This window comes from Rhinoderma darwinii, chromosome 2 (assembly GCF_050947455.1).
Source record: "Rhinoderma darwinii isolate aRhiDar2 chromosome 2, aRhiDar2.hap1, whole genome shotgun sequence".
Taxonomy (NCBI): Eukaryota; Metazoa; Chordata; class Amphibia; order Anura; family Rhinodermatidae; genus Rhinoderma; species Rhinoderma darwinii.
Window position 1 is genome coordinate 237,484,270 of NC_134688.1, and position 13,175 is coordinate 237,497,444.

At 42.6% G+C, this 13,175-nt stretch overlaps 1 protein-coding gene across 2 annotated transcripts in view; it reads right to left on the minus strand.

Moving 5' to 3' along the window:
- The window catches only part of DTX2 (deltex E3 ubiquitin ligase 2), a 60,003-nt gene that overhangs the window by 22,075 nt on the left and 24,753 nt on the right, over nucleotides 1-13,175 (minus strand). For both annotated transcript variants that reach the window (XM_075852981.1, XM_075852980.1), the window contains exons 3-4: nucleotides 881-1,481; nucleotides 547-605 (exon numbers count right to left, since the gene is read on the minus strand). In XM_075852981.1, the coding sequence (XP_075709096.1) occupies nucleotides 547-605; nucleotides 881-1,481 (660 nt within the window). The remainder of the gene's footprint in view (nucleotides 1-546; nucleotides 606-880; nucleotides 1,482-13,175) is intronic.

Consider the following 13,175-nt stretch of genomic DNA (forward strand, 5'->3'; position numbering starts at 1 on the left):
AAGTATAACGTAAATGCCAAGTGCCAGGTACAGAATGGTGTATGGTGTCCATAGACCTAGCTGGCTGTTCCTAAATTCCAATAGTATATAGAATGAACAGCTCAATAGCATCCCAAAGAGGTGTCACTTTGTTAATTGTACATGGACATAACAGGGCAGTTTAGTAAATGCAAAAATTAGGCAAGAAAAAGCATGCAAGGAAGACATTTTAAAGAATGCAGACAAAATACGATCATAGTGCTTAGAAAACGTAAAAAACACTGTACACACGGTCATCATTGCTTCCGTTTTTTCTACAGGAGCCATGTTGGACCAGCGACTGTGTTATGGAACACATTTTGGTGGATCCTGTCGACTCCTTTTTTTTTTTTTTTTTTTTAAAGACAGGATGGCGTAACATGCTACACTATTCTACCTGTCAAAGTACAACAGAAATCGGACAGAAGAAAAAAAACAGAAGTGTGAAGAAGACCTTACTGAGAAATTAAAATAAACTAAATTTGCATGTTTAGAAACATTGAGCTTCTTCCAACACGGTTATTGTACCTGCAATTGCCTGTTTCATGGAACTGTTCTTCGGAATCTGTACAGGAAGTGATGGTATGCTAGAAATCCAAAAATAAAAACCAATAAAAGATTACTAAGAGAAAATCTCAATGTCTCAGTTTTCTCTTTGCACTTGTCTAGAATGATAAAAAAAAACACAATCATAACCCATAAGACCTTCACACAAAAGAGTGAAGAACTGCAACACAACAAAATGATATTCAACACAACAAAAGTCAAATTGGCCCGTCTAGCTGGCTCGCTATGAACGAGAGTACTTGGTCCATCCTTTAACCTAGTTGTAGCAATCGCATAATAAATCCTAAGGGTTTACCTTATTCCGTTAGCAGAAGTAGGAGGTCCGAGAAATTGCACTCCATTTGCGGAAGAAGGACCAGGAAACTGCATGGATGTTGTTGGCGGTAACCAAGCGTTAAGCTTTGGTGCTGATTTAGCACTAGTCATTGTTGGTTTTGGATAAGGGAGGTAACCAGCACTACTGTTAGTTGTCCGACTGGCATTTGGGTAATTTGAGGATGAAGACAAGTTAATCATGGAGTGTCTATAGCGAACCGGAATAGGCCCTGCCCCACTGCTTGCAAGACACTGGTGGCAAGCACAGGCAGATGATTTATGTGCAGGTCCAACCCTTGTAGTTATTGGATAAGGTGCATCCAGGCGCCTCTGGACTTGCCGCCGAAAACCAGTGGCCTGATTAGTCTGAACAAGTACGAGAAAGTCAACGTGGTAGCAGAGTCCAAATATTCCAAGATCTATAGATGGTTTGCGCTTGCTAAAATTTTCCTCAAGAAATATGCAAATTTGTGTTTCATAAGCTGTCCAAAAGCCTTCATCATTCATCCATTCCCAACAAACTCCCTTGGCTGGTGCAGTGTCTAGTGAATAAAGAGTTTTCCTCACACACCGCATGGTTCCTGAGATAGAAAAAGGAAAAAAAAAAAGTGAAAATGAAGCCATAGATGTAGAGATTAATGTTAGGGTATGTTCACACACACTAATTACGGACGTAATTCGGGCGTTTTTGCCCCGAATTACGTCTGAAAAATGCGGCTTGAAAGCGTTGACAAACATCTGCCCATTGAAAGCAATGGGCTGACGTTTGTCTGTTCACACGAGGCGTATATTTACGCGCCGCTGTCAAATGACGGCGCGTAAATAGATGCCCGCGTCAAAGAAGTGACCTGTCACTTCTTGGGGCGTAATTGGAGCCGCTATTCATGGACTCCAACGAAAAGCAGCGCCAATTACGTCCGTAATGGACGCGGCGTTCAAGCGCCTGCACATGCCGTTACGGCTGAAATTACGGTGCCGTTTTCTCCTGAAAACATCCCCGTAATTTCAGCCGTTACGGACGCTGCCGTGTGAAAATACACTTAAGCTTCACCCTTAGCTTGTAACCTCAAATTTGCTTCATATATTAGAAAATCCTGACTATTTATTTGTCCATTAGCCTTATTCCTGGAGCTAAAAGGCATGCTTCACAAAATCATCAATGTATACAACTCCGATAAGTTACTTACTACATGACATCCCGATAGTGGCTGCAGAAAGCTCAGTTACGCTTTGAAATATAAAGATCACGTGCAACTTCTATTATTGCGATCATTAAGTGCCGGTTGACCAGACCTGCCATCAATGATGATAGCCAGACAGAAAGATCTGTGCCGACAGGAATTAAAGGTCATGGGCCCAATAACAACCACTACACTTGATTTGGTTTAACCCTGAAATAAGGCATGACTTTAAACACTTACCATAGCAAAAATACAAAGGCTCAATTTTCTAGGTGCAATACTCGGGACGCAGCACTTGTTTGAAGATGGGGAGCAACACAAAAGGTTTTACTTGTTGTTTTATTGTAACTGTAAGTGCAGTTGCACACAACCGAGTGCCACTCGGGTCGTTTTTCACGGCATCCGAATGGCACCCGATTGGGTCCGTGAAAAGTTTCACTGTAGCGGGTGAATCAGGTCCGTGAAAACAGACCTGACTTTCCAATCCGTGGAAAGATAGAACATGTCGTACCTTTCCACGGATCACAGACGGGACCCGGCCAGCACACACGGTCATGTGCATGAGGCATAAGGGAGGGAGAAAGCTGCAGCTATCTATTTTGACAAATAGATGGGTATGTGGGTTTCATATTTTTTTTCGTGTTATAATTCAAGTTTTGTATGTGTCAAAAGTGTGAAAATTTACCTGTTTTTTTTTGCTTGCCCTGCAGGTAAACTTTGAATGCCCCCAGGCACTGTCCTTATGCCCTAATGGTCAGTCCCCTCCTGATGACCGTATTTATTACAGCTATACAGCAAAGGACCAATTCTCTGCTTTCAGTCCACTAGTCTAAAAAGGCCAAATAAAAATAGAAATTTTGGTAATACATATATATTTTTATACATTTTGGTTACCCAGAAGTGAAGGGTCTTTTAAATCAGTTTCAAGAGCACTCTTATCCATGTCTAGAGAGACGGAGGTATTGTGAGGACAGAGGAGTTTGGATTATCCGCTGTCCTTTCAGTCACATTTTAATCAGCTTTGGAATACAGAACTATCAGCAGAGCAAATGCACGTCTCAGTCCCCGAACATTCCCCATCTCTCAGTAGACATCTGCTCTAATTTTAGTTGTGTGCCACTGGTCAATGTAGAATTGTGATTGGAATGCACTTTATTTTGTCTATCTGCAAGTGGAAATGCTCAAAAGAAACCGGCTGGAAGCATTGCGACTATCCAATGACCGAAAAACAAAGTTTGCTATTATTGTGTGTCTCATGAATAAAATACAAAATAAACCGTTTACCATTGAGATTACTCAAAGATGCCACTCATCTAACTCCCGACAGAAGAAATCTGTTACAATTTGCTCAAGCAGGGAGTTCCCCCGCCTCTGCCGATCTCTGGCACAGGATCAGGAAGTTTAAAGAAAGAGGATTGTGTTACTGGAAATTGAGTGAAGGTCCACAGTACCAGGGGAAGAGAGAAGGGGAAAATTTACTGTAGTTGGGGGGGGGGGGGAGCAAGGTGCTCGGCGATACAGAGAAATAGTCATCGGTAACGGGAAGGCATTGTGGCTAGTACTGTATAAAGGGCTCCAAAGAGGCTCTTCTATAACTGAGCCCAGACTTTACAGCCATGAGAAGCCATTTTTGAGGCTATGGAGAGATATACTTTGCCAGTCAGTCACATGAAGTGCCTACAAGTACGTAGACAATTCCCTCTGTCCCTTGCCTCACCCTCTGTTCATGTCTGTCAGTATCCTGTATGTTATTCCAAGAATCACACCCTTATGTCTTATATGCCTACTTTGAATAGTACAAGGATATGGCACAAATGAGAAAGGAGCAAATCATACGAAATGTTATAGAACCCTGGGATCTAGCAAGAAATGGCAAGGCTTACAAGGAAATGGCTATAAAGATTGTCAAGTTATGGAAGACATGCTTGTGGCTGAGCTCCCAAACGCAGTAGCGGTGTACAGTCTCTCACTTGAAAGCTCAGTTGCTTGTTTCTGGGATAGGGAGCAGCCTGACAGATATTATTACAAAGTACGGGAGCACGGTCTGTAAAAAGCAAACGATAGGATGTGTCCTATCTTTTGCAGAGGCCATTAGGGACTAATTCTACCGTCGTGAGCATGGGGCCTAAAAGGAACAGCAATTGTTTCAGTGTAGTGCAAGGCAAGTAATTCAGTCTAGTTCAAAGACGAAGGAAGTAACTTCTCCTTTTACTTGTGTTTCAACACAATTTTTAAAAAAAGCTGGCTCAGTTGTGGCGCATCGCGTGCGCAGAAAAAAAGTTTTCTGTATAAACAACAATCATGTTCGAAGAGTAGGAGGCTCTTGATTCAACATTCAATATACAGCAAATGACCACGCTATTCCATTTACAGCATGCAGTCCAATTTCCAGGTAGTCGCAATATGAAATGCGTTATTGCACGTAACTTCCTTTTAGACAACAATGGCTTATCAGCCCATGTGTATCCTTCTAGATCAGGCAACGCACGGCCTTTCTTGTACTCACCTTGTGGCCCCTGGCTCCACTCTACTATCTGTTGACTGTACAGTGTGTCTGCCTGTGTGGCAAAACATGGAGGAGGAAATTTATCAAAACTAGTGCAAAGGAAAAGTGGCGCAGTTGACCACGGCCACCAATCAGGTCACTGCTTTTATTTTCCAAAGGGCCTTTGACAAATAAGAGATGGAATCGGATTGGTAGCCATTGGCAACTTCTCCACTTTTTCTTTGCACCACTTGATAAATCTTCCCCCAAAATCTTCAGACTGCATGGTACAACATTTTTAATCAAGCTATGGCTTTTTTGGTGTTTGGGCATCACATTTGAGATGCCAGTTTCTTTATCTGCCAGTCAACTGTTTGCTGAAAATTAGGGACACGGCATTAAAAGGGGCAGTTTCGTAAAGACAACCCCTGTCCGTATGCCGGCAGTAGGGGTCCCCCACTCAGGATCCCCTCTTTGAGCTAGAACAGGGAGCCACCCTGGCAAACTGGAGCCACCCATGTATTACATGGACAGCTATTTATCTGAAGGGAAAACATGTAGTACTACATTATCACTTCATTATCAGATATGGCTTGCCCTGGCAAAGCCAGCTGATACAATTCAGAATCGAACCCACAGGAGTCAAGTGATCACAGCAGTGGTTGTATACGATAAAACAACGCCTTTAAATGTAATGTGCAGCCCTCTAAAAGGAGTCATGGGCTGCACATAAGGCCCCTATAAAAGGGTAGGTGCACGATCACCGCTCTAGATAGATTTATATGTGCAGAATTATGTGCACGACAGCATTTGCCATGTGAGGATAATGAATACAGATCTACTTTTCATTAACTTTATATACTTTTAAATAAAAAACGACAGCATACCCTCAAGGCTTAAATTCCAACTTTTACAAAGGATTTTACTTGAACTGCCTTATGATGTTATTTGAGGAAACTGCTTTCTTGATGCCTGAAACTAATTAACAATCCCAAATGTAAAATTTAAACAAAGATGCACACAGCCAGTTTTCTTGGCAAGTTTTCCTAGATTCTCATTACTTCAGAAGTGCAGATGTGATGCAGAATTTCCCATCATTGTGGTTAGTGCAACGGTTCATGCCAGTTAACATCCAAGCTTACTCAGCTTCTTCAGTGAAACAGCTGAGGCATGCTACTTACTATTCCCAGGGCTCATCCTTCAAACGGACACCTGTTTATGTAATAGCCTGGCATGAGAAAAAGTTTCCTTACTTCACCGTGAGCTAGCTTATGAGAAACGGTGACAAAAGATGCTCATTATAAAAACACAAAAGAAAAAAAAAAAACATTGCCGAGATAAGAAAAAAATTAAATAATTTCTGATCTTTAAAAATTGTGTGCGGATATAGTCAAATACTAATGTAATGTCATGTACCTGAAATGCCTCTGTAATCCAGTCTCACATGACCAGCTCCTGGTATATCCTACTTGTGTGACATCTCGTATTCTGAACTCGTGGACATCTTTTTACATTCTGGGCAGCAGATAGTGCAGAGTATAGCAGCAGAGCTGTGTCTCCGTAGCAGACAGTCAGTAATTAAAGCACTACCTAAGACCCTATGACCGTGCCCGTAAATCGCAGGCCACGATTTTGGGCACGGCTGGCCTCCAATGGCCAAGGACAGTTGCCCGCAATTTCGGCCCGTGCTCCCATACAAAGTATGGGTGTACGGCACGTAAAAAGCAAAAGATAGGACATGTCCTATCTTTTGCGGTACTCTTCTATGGCCCAGAAACCTTCCTGTAAATAAATGGGAAGGTGTCCGAGGACAATATATGTGAATGGGTCCGTAATTGCAGACCATAATTGCGGTCCACAACTGTGGAGGATTTTTATGGTTGTGTGCATGGGGCCTATTCTCCTTTCTAATTTACTAACATTATCATACATTTTCTGCCATGTTACAGATACAGTGGAGCTTCAGCCCGGTCACAGTCACTGTTTCTACAAGCCTGCTAGCTCACATTAGGTCTAGTTCACATCTCATAAATGCACCTAGGTTTGACATACACGCCTGAAAAAGCTCCACGAGTATACATTAAACGTTGCCTGTGACGGAATGCCCTAACAGTGGCATCCATCACCACAGACACTAATGGTATTTGTTAAAGCGGTGTCATTAGAGTTCATGACTTATCTGTTAAACAGATACCATTAAAGTCTATGGCTGATGGATGCCACTATTAGACAGCCGTTTAACGTCACCACCCCATATACACAATAATGGTATTTGTTTAACGTATATGTCATGAAAAGCTATTAAAAAGCACATTAAATCTATGTTATATTTAGGACTGTGACGTATGCCATACAGTGGCATACGTTACCCATAGGCTCTCATGTTACTATTTTTTTATTATTTTTTTTTAAAGGATTTCGCTGCTTGGAATAGCGTAGTATACCATGCTTTTCAGAACCTTTAAAAAACAAAAAAACAAAACCATACTGACATATCCCAGCCCGATGGAGGCTCAAAGGACTCACTTTTTAGCCACCGTCAGGTTTATGGAGCCCTATCTACATGTATAGCATGTACGCTAGGAGCCCTTCCGACGTACACGCTAAACGTTGTGCAGTAACGAGATGTGAAGGGGGCCTTACACATTCCTGCCCTCACCGGACTCGCGAGAAAAAGTGAAAGAGATACGGTCTTCTTGATTCCACGCTGATGCTGTGAACACAGGACCTTATTAGAAGGCAGGCTCCCTCTATGGACACACATACAGCTTGTAATGTCCTGTTTGAGTAAGATATTTGAGTTAGTTATTTTAGCTATATCTCTATGGTTCTCTCTTTCACCAGGGAGGAAGTAAAAGGCTCGCAGTAATTCTATTCTTCCCCTATACAACCCTATATGAAATGAATGCAGTCTGCAAGTAAATGGAGAATAAACAGCATAGAGCACTCATTTTTGTATTCTAGATTAGGGCGTGTAAATTAGTTTTTAAAGGCCCCTTTTACACGGACCAATGATTGGGCAAATGAGCTTTCATATGAACATTGTGTAATCAGGGTAGCGATCAGCCGATGAACGAGGAAACGCTCGCTCATCGGCTGATCATATCTTTTATGCAGCAAGAAATATTATTGTTGTCAGCAGCACATCTCTGTGTTAACAGGAAGATGTACCTCCAACATGATGTAAATAAACGATCGCTCGTCCCCATACATTAATGATCATTGCTCCTTGTGAGAGGAGGAAACGAGCGCCGATCAACAAACTGCCTTGTTGATTGGCGCACGTTTTAACGGGCCGTGTAGTAGGACCTTAAGAGGTTTTTAAGTGAATCACTAAGAGTACTCCATCTTTGATTACCATGGTAGAGCCGCCCTTTCCCTTTCATAGGAATACATATGGATTTGCCAAGCTGACTGTATGATAATGGGTAATAATCACTGGGTGATGCAATATTTGGCCTTAGGCAGTTGCAAGATAAAAGCTACCTGCTAGTGCTGGCTGGTTATTGATGGTTTGTCTTCAATAAACGTAACTCGGGTTTAGATAACAATTTAAAAAGAAGCTGGGCAAGTCTGTAATATACTGTACACGGTTAGGCCTTATTGGTCCATTTCTTCTCTATAAGGCTCCAATAGTCTGGCCCCAGAAGCTCTGTAATTTTGATCATTCCCATACTGCTTCCTCCTCATCCACGTATTCAGTATATGGCAATGAAAAGGAAGCGGCACCAGGATTTTGAAAATGAGTAGCCCGGAGCAGAGCATCGCTTTTCATTATAGAAGAAATATAACACGAAACAATAATACTTATATTACAGAGTCACTCAGATCGGCAAGTTCTAACTTTACTTTAAAGGGTTATTTTTACTATACACATTAGGATATGCCATTACGGTCCGAATGTTGATGTCTGACTTCTGGGACCTGTGCAATCCTTAGAACAAAGGGGCTGCAGTGCTAGGTCTACAGATTTTTTTTCCCTACACAGCACTATTCCCAATCGGACGCTGTGTAAGAACTGCAACATTGCTCCAATCCTTTAAACCGTATATAACTACAGTAAATGAAGATGAAAAATGTTCACATTACACAGCTATTTATGCTGCCGTCAGCACGCTGAAATCTGTGTGTGTCATTTCTTTATGCTGTCCTCAGACAGGGTAGAATAAATCTAACCGATCCGCTATAGGAAACATGAAATATTAACCAATTTAAATTTAAAAAAGTATATATAAGGGCCTGTTCACATTAGCGTCAGCCTTCTGTCCATGGGTTCAGTTAGACCATTCTGTCGGAAGCTTCCGTTTGCATTACCATTGATTTCAATGGTAATGCTTCCGTTGCAATTTGTTTCCATTTGTTTCCGTTCCGTAAGTTTCCTTTTTTTTTGTGGAAACAATGGCGCAGTCGACTATGCTATAGTTTCCGCGGAGACCTTTCGTAGCGGAAGGTATAGTTTCGGTTTGGTTTTCCATTCATCGGTTCCTCCGACGAAAAGGTCTAACAGAACCCATGAACTGAAGACCAACGCTGATATGAACACAGCCTAACACTGTGCAAAGAAAATAACAAATTCAGAGTATTGATGTTTTTAAAGGTGGTATGACCATCCCTCCAATAACTTTTTTAGTGAAAAGTTTGTTGTTTTTGAAGTGCTTATGTATTTCAGTGTATGGCCCTTTTCGCTACTCTGCAATTAAGCCCATGTGCACAGTATGACGTAATCAGCGCATGCGCGGTAGGGCCGATTCGACCAGTGAAGCTTCAGTGGCCCTGTCAGTCAGGGAAGGAAGGGTGGGAGGGGAGAGAACGTAGAAGTGTTCTACCAATAGAGAGTTCCCCAACGGAGAACTGGTGAGAGAACGTAGAGCTGTTTGGTGCAACTGTGACGCCCTCATTGTTCCAAACTGCTAATTTGCATATTACGAATAAACTTATATTTCTGCAACGTAGGCATGTATCTGAAAAAGAAAAACAGCATTATGTCCAGGTGAGGCTACACTATCTTACGGTGCTGCTGCTTTTATAGGCCAATTTCTGGTGACAGACTCTCTTTGATAGTAGGACATAGATGAAAGACCTAGAGGCATTCACTAGACACCCTTCCACGGTCTAACTCAGGGGTTTCAAGCACGCGGCCCGCGGGCCGCCATCTGCGGCCCGTGGGACACAGAGCCGCTAGTATTGGCTCTGCTCCGAGACTCTGGAATTCCCCGACATCGCTGTCCACATATGAACAGCGATGTCTGGGGCTTCCCCAGAGCGGGAGTCCCGTGCAGAGCGGTAGTATAGGCTCTGCTCCGGGACTCTGTGGAATTCCCTGACATCACTGTCCATACATCGACAATGATGTCAGGGGCTTCCCCAGAGCAGGAGTCCCAGTGATGTCAGGAGCACAGGCTGGAGTCCCAGGAAGAGCGTACATGCGCTCTGCCCGGGACTCCAGCTCTGGGGTTGCCCCTGACATCTCTGTCCATATATGGACAGTGATGTCAGGAGCAGAGCTGAAATCCCAGGCAGAGTGCTAGAAGCGGCCCTGCTCCGGGACTCCAGCTCTGGGCAAACCCCTGACATCACCGCGGCAGCATCCACAGAGGGCACAGCGGCGGCATCCACAGAGGGCACAGCGGCTGCATCCACAGAGGGCACAGCGGCTGCATCCACAGAGGGCACAGCGGCTGCATCCACAGAGGGCACCGGACTGCATTTAGCGACACTTAGACTGGAAAACTGGATTGTTGAAATAAGCACGTGGAGAAATATCTCAAATTTTAAACCTAGCGGTATTATTATAGTAATGTAGTATTATTATTATTATAGGAATATAGTGTTATAGTAGTTCAAATAACTAATTGATTACCAATAATTTTGTATTGTATCAAATTTGAAAGTAATGCGGCCCGTCAACTTCCCATTTTTTCTATATGCGGCCCACTTACCCGGCCGAGTTTGAGACCCCTGGTCTAACTAATCACATGCCAGTGTTTAACAGTTAAGATCGGAGTAATTTCCAATCCCGGCCATTGCAGGTGAGTGTCGGCTGTATAAAAGAGCAGACACCTGCTGAGTTTGGTGTAAGCTCAGTTCCTGAGCCCGCGCCATAATGAAAAACTGCACGTCTGCCGTACATGTATGGTGGATCTCGCAAAGAGGTTAAACATTATCTTTTTATGTGGTATAGCACGGTCCTTGTATATTTACTTATATTTGATGGACTAAGAACCACGCCTTGGCCTTATAGAGGAACAGAAGGAGATCTTTGGTGCATATCCGTGTCACAGGCTTTGTTCGGAGCTTCCAACGCAGGTTTCGTCATATTGGACGGCAAAAATAGCATTCTACACCACTCTTTTTTTTCAACTGGAAACAATGGACACCACGCTAGAGCCCATTATCAGCTATGAACAGAAGCCACAAAGCAAATATGAACATAGCCTTCATAGCCTTACAGTATATTCCAGAGAAGAGCTGTACATACAATTTTTTTTTCCTTAAATCCATGCTCCTTTCATACTGAAACATGATCAGGTCTAAAGAGTGGAAGAACATCAAAGCTTGACATGTAAGACATTCTGGCATACTAGATCTAATGCTACAACCTGATTTCCACATATAAATTGACTGTTTTGTGGATGAGCTACTGTAAAAAGATAAAAGGAATGAAAATTTTTAGGATTCTAAGAGTCAGGAGGCCATTTAGTCTCTACAAATTAGTTCCACTATAATGAAGTGGTGCTGGAGAGACTAGGGGGGGACGGGGGGACTGGTTATAGCCGGGAGTTATGATAGAACACTAGTTGGACGTCTTGCCCAGGAACAGGAGAAAATGTCCTGAGTAATAACGTGAACAGGCATGGCCATCTCAGGGGTGTATATAAGAAAGCTGTACTGTGCCCTGATTCCAGCATCTGTGGCAGAATTTCAGTACTGTATGGCAGCCTAGTAGGTTCCTCTTTACATTCTGTACTATTTACACTGAAAATTGTCCTCAGATCTCTTCAGAGTACAGTACGTATTCTATTTTTTCATGTCAGTGACTGACAAAGCTTCACCTTCCTCAGTTTTTTTTACCCATAGTGCCACAGTACACCTATAATAGTTCTATCCACTATTTCCCCATATGCGAATATTTTAAAATCATAAAAAAAATAAAGAATTTTAAGCTACATGATGCCTAAATATAGCACATTTTGATGTTATCTGTAGAAGAAGTACCTCTGAATCTGTGAAAAAGTTTCCACTTATTGCGAACTTTTGGGGCAGATTATTAAGACTGGCATTTTATACGCCAGTCTTAATAACCAAGTCACTGTCGTAAGATGCAACCCATTTATTAAAGAAGATCTTCAGTGGAAACAACTTTCTATCTCTGCATTACCCACCTGACTGTATGCCACACTCTACACTTCTTTTATGTATACTGTACTGACTTTTTGAACTGCTGCCTTGTCGGTTCTTTAAAAAAGCCTCCATTTTGATTCTTAGATTTCCACAGCTTTCTCTTCCTCTCTGCTTTGCTATCAATCCCATGATGCTTCAGAACAGCATCACATGACCAGCTAAAGGCCATACCATTTCTGCATGCTGGTGGACACTGATTATAATTCTCTTTGTATTCTCCTAAACAAGATGAGAAACCATAAGTATACAGACATGGAGACCGCAATATATTCTTCTACATTATACCTGTGTGACAGGAACCTGTCTAAGTATCAGTGGTGGCTGAAGAAAGAAGTTTGTGTCGTCGTCCCGTGTGCAAAACTAGTGTGGTACAGGAACTGCTGAAGCCTGTGATTGATGACACATAGATCTCCATAGACTCAAGTAGAGAAAGCATGTCACCGAGCCGGGTTCACACTGCTGCTAAGCAACCATCGCGGTGTCATATATAGAGATAGAAGCAGAAAGAAAAATAACAGGCGAGAGACTGACGCATGGAATACCATAATGGTACACATGGGAAAGTTTAGTTTTGGCCGGAGTTTCCCTTTATGAGGCGAACGACATATCAATCTCCCCATCACAAAGAAAAACACACTCATCTCACAGCTCCTATATTCCGGGTCCCCTCCGGCTCCCTCTTCATGCCGCTGCTCATTTAAGGTACTGACACCAGGCAGCGCCAGTACCTATTCGACAATGCAGCACAGATGATGTTGAGTGCGGTGTTGCATAGGTACTGACACTGCTCGGCATCAGTACCTTAAATGAGTTGCAGAATGAAGAGAGAGCTGGAGGGGACCCAGTGAAAAGAAGAGCGATGTCGGAAGAAAAGGAAAGGGGTGAAACAGATGGGGGTGCCGTTTCGGGCTCCTACCTTGCTACGCCCCACAGTCTGAAATGTACACCAGTTACTGCTATAAATTACGCCAGTTTTCTTGCATAAATTACGCCAGTTTTCTTGCATAAATTATACTCAATTTGTTGTTCTAACACGGGCACTACCCCCTTCGACTAAGACTTGTCCCTTTTTTCAACACTTTTAGAAAGTTGCGAGGAAAGTTAAGTCGCAAATTTTAGCTCAACTATGACATGCGCCAAAATCTGAGACTTTCTTACAGAAAACTGGCATAAACTTTTGATATATTCCCCCAATGTGCCTATTAGCT